At 38.2% G+C, this 14,777-nt stretch overlaps 2 protein-coding genes and 1 pseudogene across 5 annotated transcripts in view; 1 reads left to right on the plus strand and 2 right to left on the minus strand.

Moving 5' to 3' along the window:
• LOC139131680 (ribonucleoside-diphosphate reductase large subunit-like) overlaps positions 1–14,777 on the plus strand; it is a 296,454-nt gene that overhangs the window by 45,865 nt on the left and 235,812 nt on the right. The gene's annotated exons all lie outside the window — the stretch shown is intronic.
• The window catches only part of LOC139131671 (kynurenine/alpha-aminoadipate aminotransferase, mitochondrial-like), a 40,163-nt gene that overhangs the window by 14,621 nt on the left and 10,765 nt on the right, over positions 1–14,777 (minus strand). For 2 of the 4 annotated variants that reach the window (XM_070697837.1, XM_070697838.1), the window contains exons 9-11: positions 13,736–13,862; positions 11,636–11,844; positions 9,607–10,771 (exon numbers count right to left, since the gene is read on the minus strand). The exons of 1 other annotated variant lie outside the window; for it this stretch is intronic. In XM_070697837.1, coding sequence (XP_070553938.1) covers positions 10,712–10,771; positions 11,636–11,844; positions 13,736–13,862 — 396 coding nt within the window. In that variant the 3' untranslated portion in view covers positions 9,607–10,711. Of the gene's footprint in view, positions 1–873; positions 973–1,080; positions 1,268–9,606; positions 10,772–11,635; positions 11,845–13,735; positions 13,863–14,777 lie in introns of those variants that run through there. One more of the 4 variants, XM_070697839.1, reaches the window with a different exon arrangement.
• Positions 3,841–4,510, minus strand: LOC139130564 (leukocyte elastase inhibitor pseudogene; annotated as a pseudogene).

Here is a 14,777-nt window from a genome sequence, read left to right on the forward strand (position 1 = left end):
ATCCACATTAAATCACCAGACCACTATGTGGACTTGGAAAATTTAGAAATTCTTGATAGGGATCCTCGATACTTCGAAAGGGTTGTCAAGGAGGCGAGTTAACCAGCCATCCTTTAATAGAGACAGTGGAAGGTATAAATTACCAAAAGTCCATGACCCGATTTTGATGTCACACGTCCGAAAGGTCACGACATTGAGATCGGGTTATTCTGCTGAGGAATGTTGTAGTGCTGCAACCGAAAATTTCAGTGACTAAAATCTAGCGTGTTGAGATCAAAAGTTCAATTGACTGTAATATATATATATAATATATATATATATATATATATATATATATATATATATATTATATATATATATATTTTTTATATATATATATATATATATATATATATATATATATATATATATATATATATATATATATATATATATATATAATATATATATTTACTAAATTATTGAATTTATTTCCACCTTTTGTTTTACCTTTATCACGCGCAGGGGGTCACCCTGTTTTCGAAAGTTGGAATACGGGGGTCATCCAATTTTCGAAAGTCGGAACCCCTCCCTAAATATATGTACAAGCATTTTGTTCCAAGTGACAAATGGTAAATGGTAAATATATGTAAAAGTATTGTGTTCCAACTGATTATCTAATGTGCAACATTTTACACCGTACACAGTAGAGGACTGTACATTTGTTGTTGGAAACAAAAAGTATCCAAATGAGGAGTGCGAGAAAAAAAAGTTACCGGTTATTTGAGAGTTAAAAAAATTGAACAGTGTATCAGGTACGAAAAAAAATGCAACCTCTCAAATCTTCCAGACCCCCCCCCCCACCAGGATATCACCTGGTCCACCCTTAGTTACATCAACTTGAAGGTTGCCTCTTGGACGGGAACATCTCCGTGTTTGGCATTCCAATTGCTAGTGAGATCATAGTTGGCGGGCTCCGCAGTAGAATTTCCGCTGTGGATAAAGATGTAGACGGAAAATATTGAGCAACAAAAAAAAAGAGAAGGTCGGACCTGCACGGAATCACAAAATCCTTGAGTCTGTGACGGAATCAATACTTACTCAGTTCTCGGAGTGGCGACGGCCTTCTCTCCAAACTGACGGCATTGAGGAATCTGCTGTAATTCATCTTCACGAGATCATTTGCTGCTACCTACAACAGACTGAAAATTGGTTGAGAAACCATAATATGCTTGGCAAGCTGTTCGTAAAGGATTCCCAGAGCACGGATGACCTGTGATTTTGGGCACAGGCGGGGTTCTGGGGTCATGTCAGGTCACATCTGGTGACCGCCCTCTCGTGACCAATGCGAGAAGTATATAAACTCTCTCATCCGATTTCCTATCCTTTTATTATCTTTCTTTTAACCCAAACACATTATATAACCTTCTGCCGACGCAATAAGACCATAAACAATTGTATTTTGCAAGTCAAAAGAAAGGTAACATATTGTAAACTGTGTAAGTTGAGTACAAAGATGATACATTATGTGAGTATCACGAACTTGAATCTAGAATTTGCTGATCAATCTAAGGGAGCCTTCAGTAATTACAGGGGGTGGGCCGGGGAATTTGGGTGAGGGTCACTTTTTAGAGAACACTTCACGGGGGAGGGTCACTTTTTATTAACCTAGGGAGCGTTCATTTATTATGGCCGGGGGTGGGCCGGCAAATTCTTCCTGCGCATCAGTCAAAATAAGTGAACCCCCTACCCATTGTACAAAAAATTGATGACCCCCCTTTCAATATAACAAAAATTTCATGACCCCCCCCCCCCCACATTGCTTGAGTAAAGCTGCACACACAAACACCTCGGGGGTATGGAGCAATAGAATTCCCCCCCCCCCAAAAAAAAAGAGCTTAGATTTTTTCAAATGACCTTCTTTACAAAACTCAAAAGGTGTTAATGATCAGATTTCCCCTTCTGACTGCTATAATTTGAAATTACCTCTCAAAGGGGTTGGACAGTAATTACTGGTGGATCGCAATATTTTTGCGCAAGCGTGTGTGTACAAATTTTGATATTTGGATTTAATTAAAAATCAGCTGTTGATAATGTTGATTCACCATACATGGTATACATATATTTCTCATACATGTATGAGAAATCTATGTAATACTTTTCAATGCAAAACTTTATCTGTGCATTTATAGATATTTGATAATTTACATAATGTACGGGTTGTTACAACTGGCATGCGGACAAATAGTTTGACCTTAGAATTTCACCAAAAATGTTCATCCACTATACATTGGAGTCAATGATAAATTTCTGAAATTTTATTTTGCAATGAAAAACTTGGTATACGTGTGCATATACAGACGTTGAATAATTAACATAATTGAACTTGATTAGAATATGATAGTTAAGGTGCATATTATGGGTACAAGAAATCTGATTATGGAACTTCACTGAAAATGTTCATCCACTATACATGGGAGTCTATGAGGAAAGTATGAATAATTTTTTTCCAATACAAAAATAGGTAAACCCATGTATTTATGTACTCTCGATTATTGATATCAATGTACTTGATTAGATTAGTGTGGTAACAAATGGATGTGTTCGCCAGAAATTGGATTTTGGAATTATACCAAAATGTAGATTCACTGTACATGGGAGTCTATGAGGAAAATGAATAATTTTTTTCCAATACAAAACTATCAAAATCTGTGTATTTATAGACATTTGATAATTCATTTTAAAGTACTTAGTTAGCCTAGGATGGTTAAAGGTTGATATGTGTGCAAGAAATTGGATTTTGGAATTTCACCGAAATGTTGATTCACTATACATTGGAGTCTATGAGAAAACTAAGAATAATTTTTTTTAAATGCTTAACTAAATTAATTTGTGCTTTTATAGGTGTTTGATAATTGATACAAATGTACTTGATTCAAATAGGGTATTTAAAAGTTCAGATGTGGACAACAATTATGATATTGGAATTTCACTTAAAAGTATTATTTAACTTTCATGGTACTAGTAGTCTCAGTACAGGTAACTGTTAAATAATTTCCCCGACAAAACTTGCTATATCTCTAATATGTAAGTAATAGGAATTGTTCATCGCCCTCAGTGCAGTGAGCTTGATTTACAATAAGACAAGCCTCAGAGTTGTCAAGTCAAGATGTTCATGTGACAGATAATTATACTTTTGTTCAGATTTACAGGTGAATAACTTCAGAGAATGAAATCATGCAATGAATCATTTTATCTCCCAGAATATTTCTGAACACTGAAACTGCTTTTTGACGGGACGGATACTTATGAAAATTAAGTGACCCCCCCCCTCTGAGCTGTTTGAAAAAAACATGACCCCCCCTTTGCAGTTTTCAAATAGCATGTTTTGTGGGGTAAATTGTCAATAATTGCCTGATAGACTCCAATGTATTATGATTGATATCTTGGGATGAAGCACTAAATCAGCTACATCTTGCCTTCTTATAGTTGCACAAAATATGGTGACCCTCCCTCAAATGTATGAAATACCATATCTCATCAAAAATTCTTGTGGGATAAATTGCGACTGTCCCTCCAAAAAACACCATCCCTCCCCTTGTAATTTGTCCCTACCATAACAATTGAACCAATAGTTATGTAAATTAGCTGATACTGTTTCAGTTTTTCCTTGGGAGAATACCGCAGTGGTTGGAGGGGGGTCAAGTTTAGAATGTCGGACAAGGGGGAGGGCCACATTTTACGGTACAGGTGTGCGCGAAATTCCCCGGCCCACCCCCTGTAATTACTGAAGGCTCCCTAAGTGGGTATCCGTCGCTCACTTATTCATTCATTGACTTCTTCGTTCGTTCATTTTGATGTTTATGCTATGGAATCAGACTCAAAACCAAAATTAAACTTGGCTTTCTGAGTCATCATAGGAACTGTAACTTTGCTGCATTTACTGATGAAAAATTCACCTTTATGAGTGGCATAATCGCAGAATTTGCTCTCTGAGTCACCTTTGAAATAGATAGCATTTACTAAAACTAGCGTAGACTCTGGGTCTAGCGTCCCTGCTGCCAGCAAGTCCTTGATTTTTCCCTCTGTCTGCTCTTCCACCCATGCATTAATCATGAGTCTAGCTTCCTCTGTCTTTGTTGCAAAGTCCACTACCTTCAGCTGAGCACCGTAGTGTTTGGCACTTGCCTCTAGGAAATCTGGTAGGAAAGTATAGTTCTCTTGTCCAAAGAGTCGGTTGGCCCATTTGATCTTGTACGGCCTGTCTGGGTTGTACAGCATGCTGTTGAACTCGTTGAAATTGAATGCAGTTGTGAAACACAAGTTCATTGAATCCAAGTACCTGGCCCATTTGAGTAGATGTGTTGCCACGGGCTCTGATGTATGTCATTGCCAATGCTGTTGAGATGCTGATAGGCGAAAAGAAGATATTTTCACTGTCTCCGTTTTGGCTTAGGGCCAGATACAGATGTATGGCAAACTTGAAGTTAGACCTTGAAAGCTTCCAGATGTCATCCTGTGAAGTATTCATGACAACTGCAAACAAAGGATGGAAAAAGTGTCTATCATTTTGTGGTCAGAATCTCAAATGAATAGATATATGTAAAAACAGACTCTTCCTCATCAACATCTGTTTTTCTGTCTTAAAAGGACTAGGGCTGTTACTTTGACGTTATTTCTGTTCCATGAAACAGTCAAACTCTTATTCTTCCCCCAAGATGTGTTGAAATACAAACGATTAGCCTTGTAAGCACACAATTGTACAGAGTGTAATATTATGAACTGAAAAATAAATTCCGGTTCACAGACTAAAATTTAGTCAACAGCAACACTGGACATAAAGCCTGTCCTGACAAGTTTAACATTGAGCTTTTCCAGGCGATTTGGGGGTACAAGAAACTGTTAAAAATGTTACTGAATAATACATCAATATTTACAGCTTATGGACTTTCAAGATTAACGTTGCACGATTAAGCCTAAAAGTAAGTGTGAATTTATTTCAAAGTTTCGTATAGTATTTTTCTATCACTTCACAATGAACGCCTTGTTTTCAATGAGTCATCTTTTGTTGGAGTGAAGTCTATCATTTCAACAAGCCGTAGATCCATATAGATCTCAAAAACATGTTATTCTGAAATCGAGAAGTGAAAACGAATTAATATACTTGAGCCATAGATTATTTTATGTTCAAAGGTTATTACCGTAGTAATGTTTCATTGTGCATTTTTCCTGGCAGCAAAATCAATGCTTTAGTCACATGTCGTTGTTCTTAACGTTTAACAAAACAGTTAAAGCGATCCTGTCATTAACCCCTTCGATTCCATGGCGGGAAGCCGACCAGCCAATTTCCAGAAACTGTAACGGGTGTTGGGGTGGGGTAGCTTGTAAGTATCCCACTCTGGCTAATTTTAAACATAATTTGGAGGGAAAGTGACGGTTGTTCGAAGCTGCCCTAGTGTTACACTTAGACAAAATTTTCACTACAACTCTGCAGTGTTGGCCTATCCCTTTTACAAAAGCTCCCCACACTGCCCTCCCCTCCTCGATTAGCTCCTGCACAGAGCTTAATCCTTCTCCTTGGTAAAGGCCGACATAAGGGACTGAGGGACGGGTCAGTTTCTTCGGCCTGTGATGGTGGGGGGGGGGCAGAGGATTCATGAGGGGATCACCCTGTTTTTTACTTTGGTAATGGGTCATCGTGTTTTTGAAATGCCCAATCGGAGGGGGTAGGGAGGGGTCAGTGTGTTTTCGAATTTCGACACGGGCTCATACTTGCCTAAAATGCATCATGGCAGCCACAAATTTCATCATTCAGTTGCATTTTTCAGCGCGCCATAAGTTCGGGCGCGTAACTTTTATAATCAGACATATTTTTCAGCGCACCCTTCGGGCGCGTGACTGTGATATATCAGACATATACCGGGATATCAGAGATATCTGTATGTTTAATATTTTTTTGGCGCCGATCGATATCGTTACTGTAATATGTCAGATATATTTTTCATTGCATGACTTTTGCAATATATTTGATACAGTGACATATTTTAGAAAGAGAAAAAAGATTTTTCGTTCTCATTGATGCGACTATTTTTCTTTGTGTCACAGGTTTTCTGTAAAAAGGTGCTTTTTCATGAATAATAGTTTAAAAAGGCAGTTTTTGTCATTACTGGCTGTGCTTTCATCGTTTCTATGTCGAAAGATAAGGTCCTCTCAGATATTGTGCACATCAAATTTGGCTACAACTTATAAAAATAGTTCTCTATGTTTTCTCAGGAGTTGTTATTGGATGGCTGGCAAGTCTAAACACCCATCGAAGTTTTTGATTAAATGGCATTTCTCTCTTTAATTAATGATTTAATTACAGCAGTTCCAAATCGAAAGTGTGAAATACAGCTCATTCAAAAAACTTCAAAATTGACACTTTGAATTCCTATCTTACAACTGACATGTCAACAATTTCATTAACACACATAAGAATGACCAGTCCCTTAAAGCTTAAGTTTCATCCTCAAAGTTCTCTGCTGAGCAAACCAGTAACAAATTGTCCGGTCCCATCGCCTCTGCTGGTAAGAAATGCCTATCCGGCCTTTCCCATCCTACTGATAATACAAAATGCCCATCCCCTACGGAACTACTTCCTGTACTTCCCAACCCTTTCAAGTGGACAGCCTTCCCTTATAGCATAGGGTAGAAAGAAAGATAGACAGCTCCTGTTGCGTCCACATGCACATGGAATGGTGTCGATCGCTGTTAATACTCACTTTAAAGCGCTGATATGCTAGTAGGAGGCAATCAGCCTAGCAACGCGTATGGAAGCTGAATACCAACTCGCTCTACGGGACTGAATATAGGAAACACTTTATATATCCAGCTACAGACGGGGACTACATATGCTCGGGTCGCCTCTGTGCATGGTTTAGTTTCTGTCTTTGTACAACGTGTCACTTTCAATAAAAGACGCAGGCGCGTACCTAAATTTACGTGGAAGCCATTACATGTTACACTGATGTTCATAAATGCGTCAAATTGGAATACAAACACACTCTTGCTTAGGGACCTTCTCAGATAGTCGCATAAGTTCAAAAAGCGAAATTCGTTCGTTTACGGGGGAGGGGGTTTGACCTCCATTCAATTGTTGAACTTCACTTTCGCACTTTTATTTTGTGATTACAAGCTCTATTTACATTGTGTGCAAAAATAAACAAAAACTGCACACTCGTACCAACAAATTCTGCTGTAGCGATTTCCAAATCGTTTGTGTCATGATGGTTTGTACTCAAATTTGATCGATTACTTGACTATGTAATGTGGTCAAGGGAGATATATTCTTCAGAAGTTATGTCAAAATGCTATATTGTATTCTCAGGAAGATATCAACATATCGCACTTTCGAACTTTCGTTTAAGGGGAGGGGGTTTTGATGTAAACGAAGAAATTTCGTTTCTCGAACTTATGCGACAATCTGAGATGGTCCCTTAATGTCATCGGGAGTGTTCAGTTACATTGGCGACACCTAGTGTACCTTGGTGAACATAAAACTCCTGACGTGAGCTTAGGGCTAACACAACACTACAGAATGGACCCTGTAGTTCTTATTTACACAGTCCCTGTGGAGGGACTGTGTTATTAATCATTGTCATAAAATGAAAAACGCATCAGTGTTTAGCGGAAATTGTACATGTAAAACACTGCATGACGACAGATGACATGTGACAAGTATGGCGTGTGCCCTTGCCTGAAAACCAGACCCGTTGCATTGCGTTGCGAAGCCCTATCCTTTATAATGCTTCGCGAAGCAAAGGTCGAACCGCCTGTGCTAAAAACCATTTGAACTCTAAACATGGTACGAATCGCTTACCTACGACACGGTAATAGCTTTTCACTAAGATAAGCAGCCGGGAAGTGCGTAATAATGTACCAAAAAGTGCATTATACCGACTGAAAAACAATCCTTTAGAGATTACGTAACGTACGTACGTACTTTCACCTGTCATGAGTCGCTTTGTCACAAGCTATTCCATGTATTCTTGTGCCCGCTATGGCAATTTTCATAAGTTTCGGTAGTATGTGGGCCTATTAGTTGGCGGATTTCCATGAAGATATTGACAATGATTAATACGTCATTATACCGGCGTTGAGGCTCAGTGTGCAGTACTTAATTTGACGTTAAAGGGGTATTGTGGTGTGACACAGTTTTGAACCCTTGGGCCATAAAACCAACAAAATTCGACGTGTATCAGAGCATACCACGGTCACCTAGCCGTGGTCTATTCTGCTGTGCGTCTATGCGCCCCATAGACGTGTGTACATATGCCTGAGAAGAACACCAATTGGCATCATCCCTGATCACATGAAACTGTTCCGGCCTCTTTGTTTTATATGACATCAGAAACACTGATTAAAATTGAATTCAAGTCCAGAATATAATTCATTTGTCATCATTAACAATGTTTACGGTAAGAAAAATTGGCCATAGTGCCAAAAGGTACAACTAATGTCCCTTTTATGTAATTAGGATATGTTGTTTTCCTGGCAGGTGAGGGAAGGATTCTGTATCCAAGCTTTTTTCACGTGATCGCTGTTTTTCCTTATACAAAATTGAGTATGTCAAAACAGCGCCCTCCTTTCCCGGACGAGAAAACACACAATTGAAAAAACCTGTCCATTCCAAAAATCAGGCGAGTTTTATCGGGTATCTGACTTAAAAATTATAGCATGTCAGAAGGGGGCATATGAATGCTGTTTGAATTTGTTAGAGGATGCATTTGAAAAAACCGGGTAGCTTTTTTGATCCCCCTCGAGTTTCTTGTGTATGCAGCCTCACGCACATTTCATTGCAACTTCACCTCCTACTCATTACTGACATTGGTTTTGCCCTGCCCGCTTCCCCTCCCCCCACTGCAATTTTTCCCATGACATGCTCTCCTCATTAGTAAATCCGCGAGGTAAAACCATCGAATGGCTATCCCTTTCCCGTCCGCTCTATTGGGCCGCTTTTCAAGTTGGCCGATGAGCATGCACGAGAGAATTAATTGGATTTTCTGTGTTCCACGTAAAATTATAGATGGATGTCATCTTAAACAGCATTTTCTAGAAAATTTCAGCTTATCATCATGTTTCTGTTTCGTTTGGAGGTTTTTTTGAGAATAATTCACCTATGTTCATGTCATCGACTGTTTTGTGCCGCAAATTTACAAAATACTTTGTCAAAAACCGCTCCTCAGTTTTGGTATGGAACCGCAAAACTTACGATATCCAGTATATGCTTTGATTTTTTTTTCAGAAAAGCCACAAAACTGTTCATTTGAATGTGAAAGACTATGTACTCCAGTCACTGTCATTTACGTCAACTTGAAGTCAGTCACTTAATTTATACCTCTAGTACTTGGCTTTGAATGCCAAGGGATAATTACGCCATTCTCATTAGTATTATGCCTATGGTATACAGCTTAGTGTCCCCGATACTGGTCGTATGTTCACCGGAGTTATTTAATTTTCTAGAGTGGATTCCTTTCACAGTAGTTTTATTGCTTTTACAGAGAATCAGGGCAAGTTTGGGGGTGCTATGTCAAAACTACAGATTGGCAGGTTCTGGACAACAAATTACTCCATTACACACATGAAGAGTGCATTTTACTGTGACTAGGTCACTACCCTGTTTTAATGCCCTTATAATTGTGTCCAATGACTTTCACATGATTGGTCCTTTGCTAAAATATCGAAACTTTCTTAAAATCATTCTTTACACAAACAATGCTCACCAAATTTAATCTAAAAAGTGATCAAAGGTGATAAGCTGGCAATCAGTATCACATTGATACACAGGGAAAGTTGAGGTACACACTGATGAAAGACAACCATTTGACAATAGCTCCACAGTATGAACACTGAGGCTAACAACAATGAAAACCACAAAAGTGCTGTAGAAATGCCACGTATTCTCTTATTAGATCAAGTTGTCAATATCTACTTTAGCATCTTGAAGTTTGGGAGACACTTGTAATTCATTTCCAGGTCTTGCACTGTCTGCACGTCCATGCTGTGCTTGAAATACCACAGACTGGTCAAATGGAGATAAATTCTGTTAACATGTTGACATTAAATATTCATATGATAAGACAATGTCATAACAAGACCATTAAAGCACTGTCACCACAGTGCTTTATTGTTAATTTTACAAAAAAACCCAAATTTTTCAGTAAACTTTGGTTAATTTCTTATGGTGCATACTTTATTAAATTTATTCAATATGGCTCATCTGACACAAGTGGAGGCCATTGTGTCATTCAAATCACCCATATATTCTACCAATTTGCATAAATTATCCCTTAAAAAATCGGGGACATATATGCAGATTAGACCAGGCTGTGGTTTTATGAACGCATCCCTACAATGTTGCTTGGTCGGATGTCTGAAAACAACAGCCAGGAACCAGACTAGCAGAACCACTTTACAGCTAGTGACATTACTTCTTATGATGCATGACAAAATACTTAAAATCGCAAATTATCCTTATTCAAGTAGTTCCTACCATGTCCTTGAGCCACACATAATATGGGCATAAAAAGATACATTTTATTGTTTTGTGCCATATTTCTAGCACTGGCATGATTTATATTACAAGTTTTCCACAAAACTTTCGCATCTCACATTATCAACCAAAAATCTGCAATAATACAGTATTGCTATTTTTATGTCTACATTTTGAGGTTTCTTCCCTGAAATCTCTCCATCAACCATCTTTCTCTGCCTGCAATTCATCTTTGATGAGCTCTGCAAGTCTGCGCATTCCCTGAAACCAAAGATAGAAGATATTATGAATATTTATCTCTACTGAGTATCGAATGAAATTCTCCCAATCTCTGGTAAACCCTCTTACTCATGCATTCTATAGGCTGTATGAGTTGATGTTTTGTAATGTCTATGCTCTGGCTGAACATTTGGTGAAACTTTTATTGATTTTATTAGTTTCTCTATGGACATGATTCCCTGCGAAAACCACGTTCTGCTCTTCCTTTTCTGTACAAAAGACAAAATTGCCACTTTTGGACGTTATATTCACCATGCTGTTCTTGTTTTTAGAAGTCACTTATTTTGTCCTCGCCTCTGGGACAGATATTTAGACTCAAACTTTCACAATATTCTTCTTGTCTACCATTTGTGGGGGCTCATTTTGATGCTTATTGAGACAATACAACATGTATAGTTTTCACCAGCTTAGATTTGTGAAAATTAGGAATTTTATTTCCCTCTATAGAGATGATGCAGGGATTGTGGCCATTTTGAATTTCAAATATCGGTAAATATTGGGTAATTTGTTTCTCTAGTACCAAAATTTGCATGGTAACCACTGATTTGTATTCCTGATTTGGTAAGAATACGGTTGAAGTTTCATGAAGGAAAGTTTGAACAAATCTTTAAGTCTTTTACTTTCAATATTAACCCTTTGATCATGATCACTGATACAGCTGTCTAAAACAGTAACATTTTGTTGGGTGGACAATGAAAATAGTGCAAGGCTGTTCGACAACAACAATCATTTGGGGTGTTATTTTAGATCCATTTGCAACCAGTTCCTTAGTACTTCTGTCATGGCTTTATCAACATTGTAAGAATACATCACCTTAACTGATACCCACAATAAGGCTTTTCTTACCTCATCCATCTGTTCTGGAGTAGACAGAGAGAAAGCCGCCCTGACATAGCTTGATTTCTTGGTGCTATCAGAGAAGAAGTCCCTACCGGGAACAAACAACACTTCCTTCTCCATGGCCCTTTCCTTGATCATCTTGTAGGTATCATCAATGCCCAGTAGTTTCATCCAGAGAAACATTCCACCTCTGGGATTATTCCATTCTGCCAAACCTGGGAACAGTAAAACAAACACGTGAAATATGTTCAGTCCAGGTGACTGTAGCTTTTGCATGTTTGACAAATCTTCAGTCTTATTCTACTTCCTAGAATATGCTGGCACACACACTGTTTGGCTTGTTAATACAGTGAATTACACTGTTATGCAGATAAGAATGGACAGTGAAATTGATCTAAATGTTGCCACACTTGTGTAATTGGTTTGTAAAGTTGTTCCAAAACTTGCCTCAGAAGTTGCACTGACTTGTTATAACTACGGTGAAAATCAAAGAGCTTTTATGGACCCATAATAAACACACACCAGGGAGTACACTTTGAAGTGCACTTCACAAACACAGACTCATATTACATTCCCTATATGCTGCTTTGCGTTACATAGTACCACAGCCAAATCAGAGTCTAGTTGTCATTAGACTCTTGTTTCCTTTACATTGCAGAAGTTTTTTGGCAAAAAAATAAGAATTTACAGGAAAAGAGGTGTACATACGCCAGAAATAATAAGTGAGAAAGTTGTCGAAATGTACGGGGATGGAAAGTCAGGAAATCTTTACCCTACACACAAAGACACTAATCAATGTCTACTTTATTGCTTTATATCAACAATTACAGCAGAAGCCTACTGTGAAACAACACTATCATCCATCTTTAGTTTGCCGCAACTCAACTAAAGTATACTGATCCTGTAGTAAATTTTGAAACAACTTTACAAACCAATTACACAAGTGTGATAACATTTAGATCAATTTCACTGTCCATTCTTATCTGCATACGACAGTAAAGTGATGTGCATGTTATTATAGACAATTGTCCAATCCTGGAGAGGAATTGGATATTCAAGAATAACAGTGCACTAATTGGATATACAGTAAGCCAAATGCTTATCATTTTTCCACATAATATAGGTATCATCTGTGGTTGATACATACCACAGTTTGGGAGAGTAGCTGTTATAATTGTAGCCTTGGTGGGCTGGGTCATGTGGCTTAGGCCTCTGTCATGCAGCTTGTGCGATGCACTATCAAGGCTAGAATTCCATCCTATACCTTGCCAACGTACACCAGCACTGCAGATGTGCAGTGCACACACAAGGCACACATGGGGCTGCATTATCAGCGAATCTCACCTTATTGTGTGCAAATTTCACCATAATCCCGTTCCCGGATAATGTTAGAATCATTATCACCCCATATTGATTAATTGTCAACTGTACTCTTTGCAGCTGACTAGGGTACAAAGTCAATTTTTTCCTTTTTTTTCTAAAATCATGAATCATGCAAATGAGCATGAAATATGCAAGCCACACACACCAAAAACTGATCAGTTCTTGCCATTCTCAAACAGAATCTACTGGTATGTACCAAATTTTATTCTGATCTAATAAGCCGTTCTTGAGATATCACACCAACAGATAGACAGACACACAGACACAAAAGAAACAGACAGACATCGCTGCGACATTAGCTCATGTGTGTGAACACATGAGCTAAATATGAACCCTCATGAGTGGTAGACCAGAAAATAATTTAGAAAATTGAGTCTGAATATCTGTCGCCATTGTGCATTCTACCATAGGGGCAAACCATGGTGGTGAAAGGGTTGACATTAGAAAGGGTGTGTAAGGGTTAAAGGTCAGGTTCATCTGAATTACATGTACAATGTAATTACTGTTCCCTAGTCCCTGAAGGGAGGACCTGTATACCTCTTACTATTCCTGTGTGAGACCTTTACGTTTCTTAATTCAGCATCAACTCTAATTATGTATAAGCTCATCTCAAATTTCACCCTCTAACCATTGCACAGTGGTCTAATCCAATTGTCCCTTGTTGTGTGCTTGGACCAGTATCTTACATGTAGAGGGGAGAAGAGGGTTTCAGACAGAGCTTACCTGTTAACCATTTTTCAGCAGCTGCCAGAAGTATATTTCGTCTCTCAAGATAAAACTGCGACACTTCATCAACATGATTTCTGAAACCGTCGAGACCCCACTGGTCCAAGAGTTTGATGGCTAAGATCTGTGGATGCACAATATTCAATGAAGGACAGCAATGTTCATGGAGAAGACTATCACCAAGTTACCAAACCTTGAAATTGACATAGTTACATGTATGTTGATCATAGTTTGCGATAAAGGTGGAATTGTTCTCTCTTAAATCATGTTAGAAAAAACGTGGGTGCATTAGGGCAGTTTAGATCTCAATGATGATAGTGTACACAGTGCATTTTTGCCATGGAGATTCATACTTACTCAAGTTAAATTATACATTAAATTTACAGAACTTTGATTAAATTATTTATATTCATCGATTTTAACAAGAAAAGATGCTTGTTGAGATTCTGTTTATTCTAAAATTTTTCAACATCCATTCACACAACCTACGGTATGTCAAAGAATGAAGACATCAGTCATGAAATGTGCCCTGCCATTATTTCAGAGGTGTCTTTTGGTGTATCATTTGCAGACCATTTACACAGCAAATAAAATATCACGAGGCTGATATGCTGCATACACTCTTAGAACAGACTTTGGTACAGATTTGGAGAGACTAATACTTGCTCTGGTTTTTTTCTTTGTTACTGGGTTGTGTCCCTGGTATTTGTCCATCCATGAACGGGGCTAGGGGCCATATGCTTTTCAAATAAGCACATGTACAGGCTATTTTGTACAATGGTCTTGTTATCAAAGATGAGTAAGTGTAATGAACTGGTATGAATGTTACTTTAGCCACAGCATAAAGATTTGATCTCATTTAGATCTGATCTACTCGTATAATTCATTTGATGGGTAAGTATGATTGCTGCCATCTATTGACAAAACAACCGTAACACTAGGCAAGAGGCAAGTCGCAATGACGACACTTGGTGCCCGGAATTCAATATGCCAGTTTGATAGGATCACATACCACATGTACATGTAACAACATGCAAAT

The sequence above is a fragment of the Ptychodera flava genome, chromosome 4, assembly GCF_041260155.1.
Source record: "Ptychodera flava strain L36383 chromosome 4, AS_Pfla_20210202, whole genome shotgun sequence".
In the NCBI taxonomy this organism is placed as follows: domain Eukaryota; kingdom Metazoa; phylum Hemichordata; class Enteropneusta; family Ptychoderidae; genus Ptychodera; species Ptychodera flava.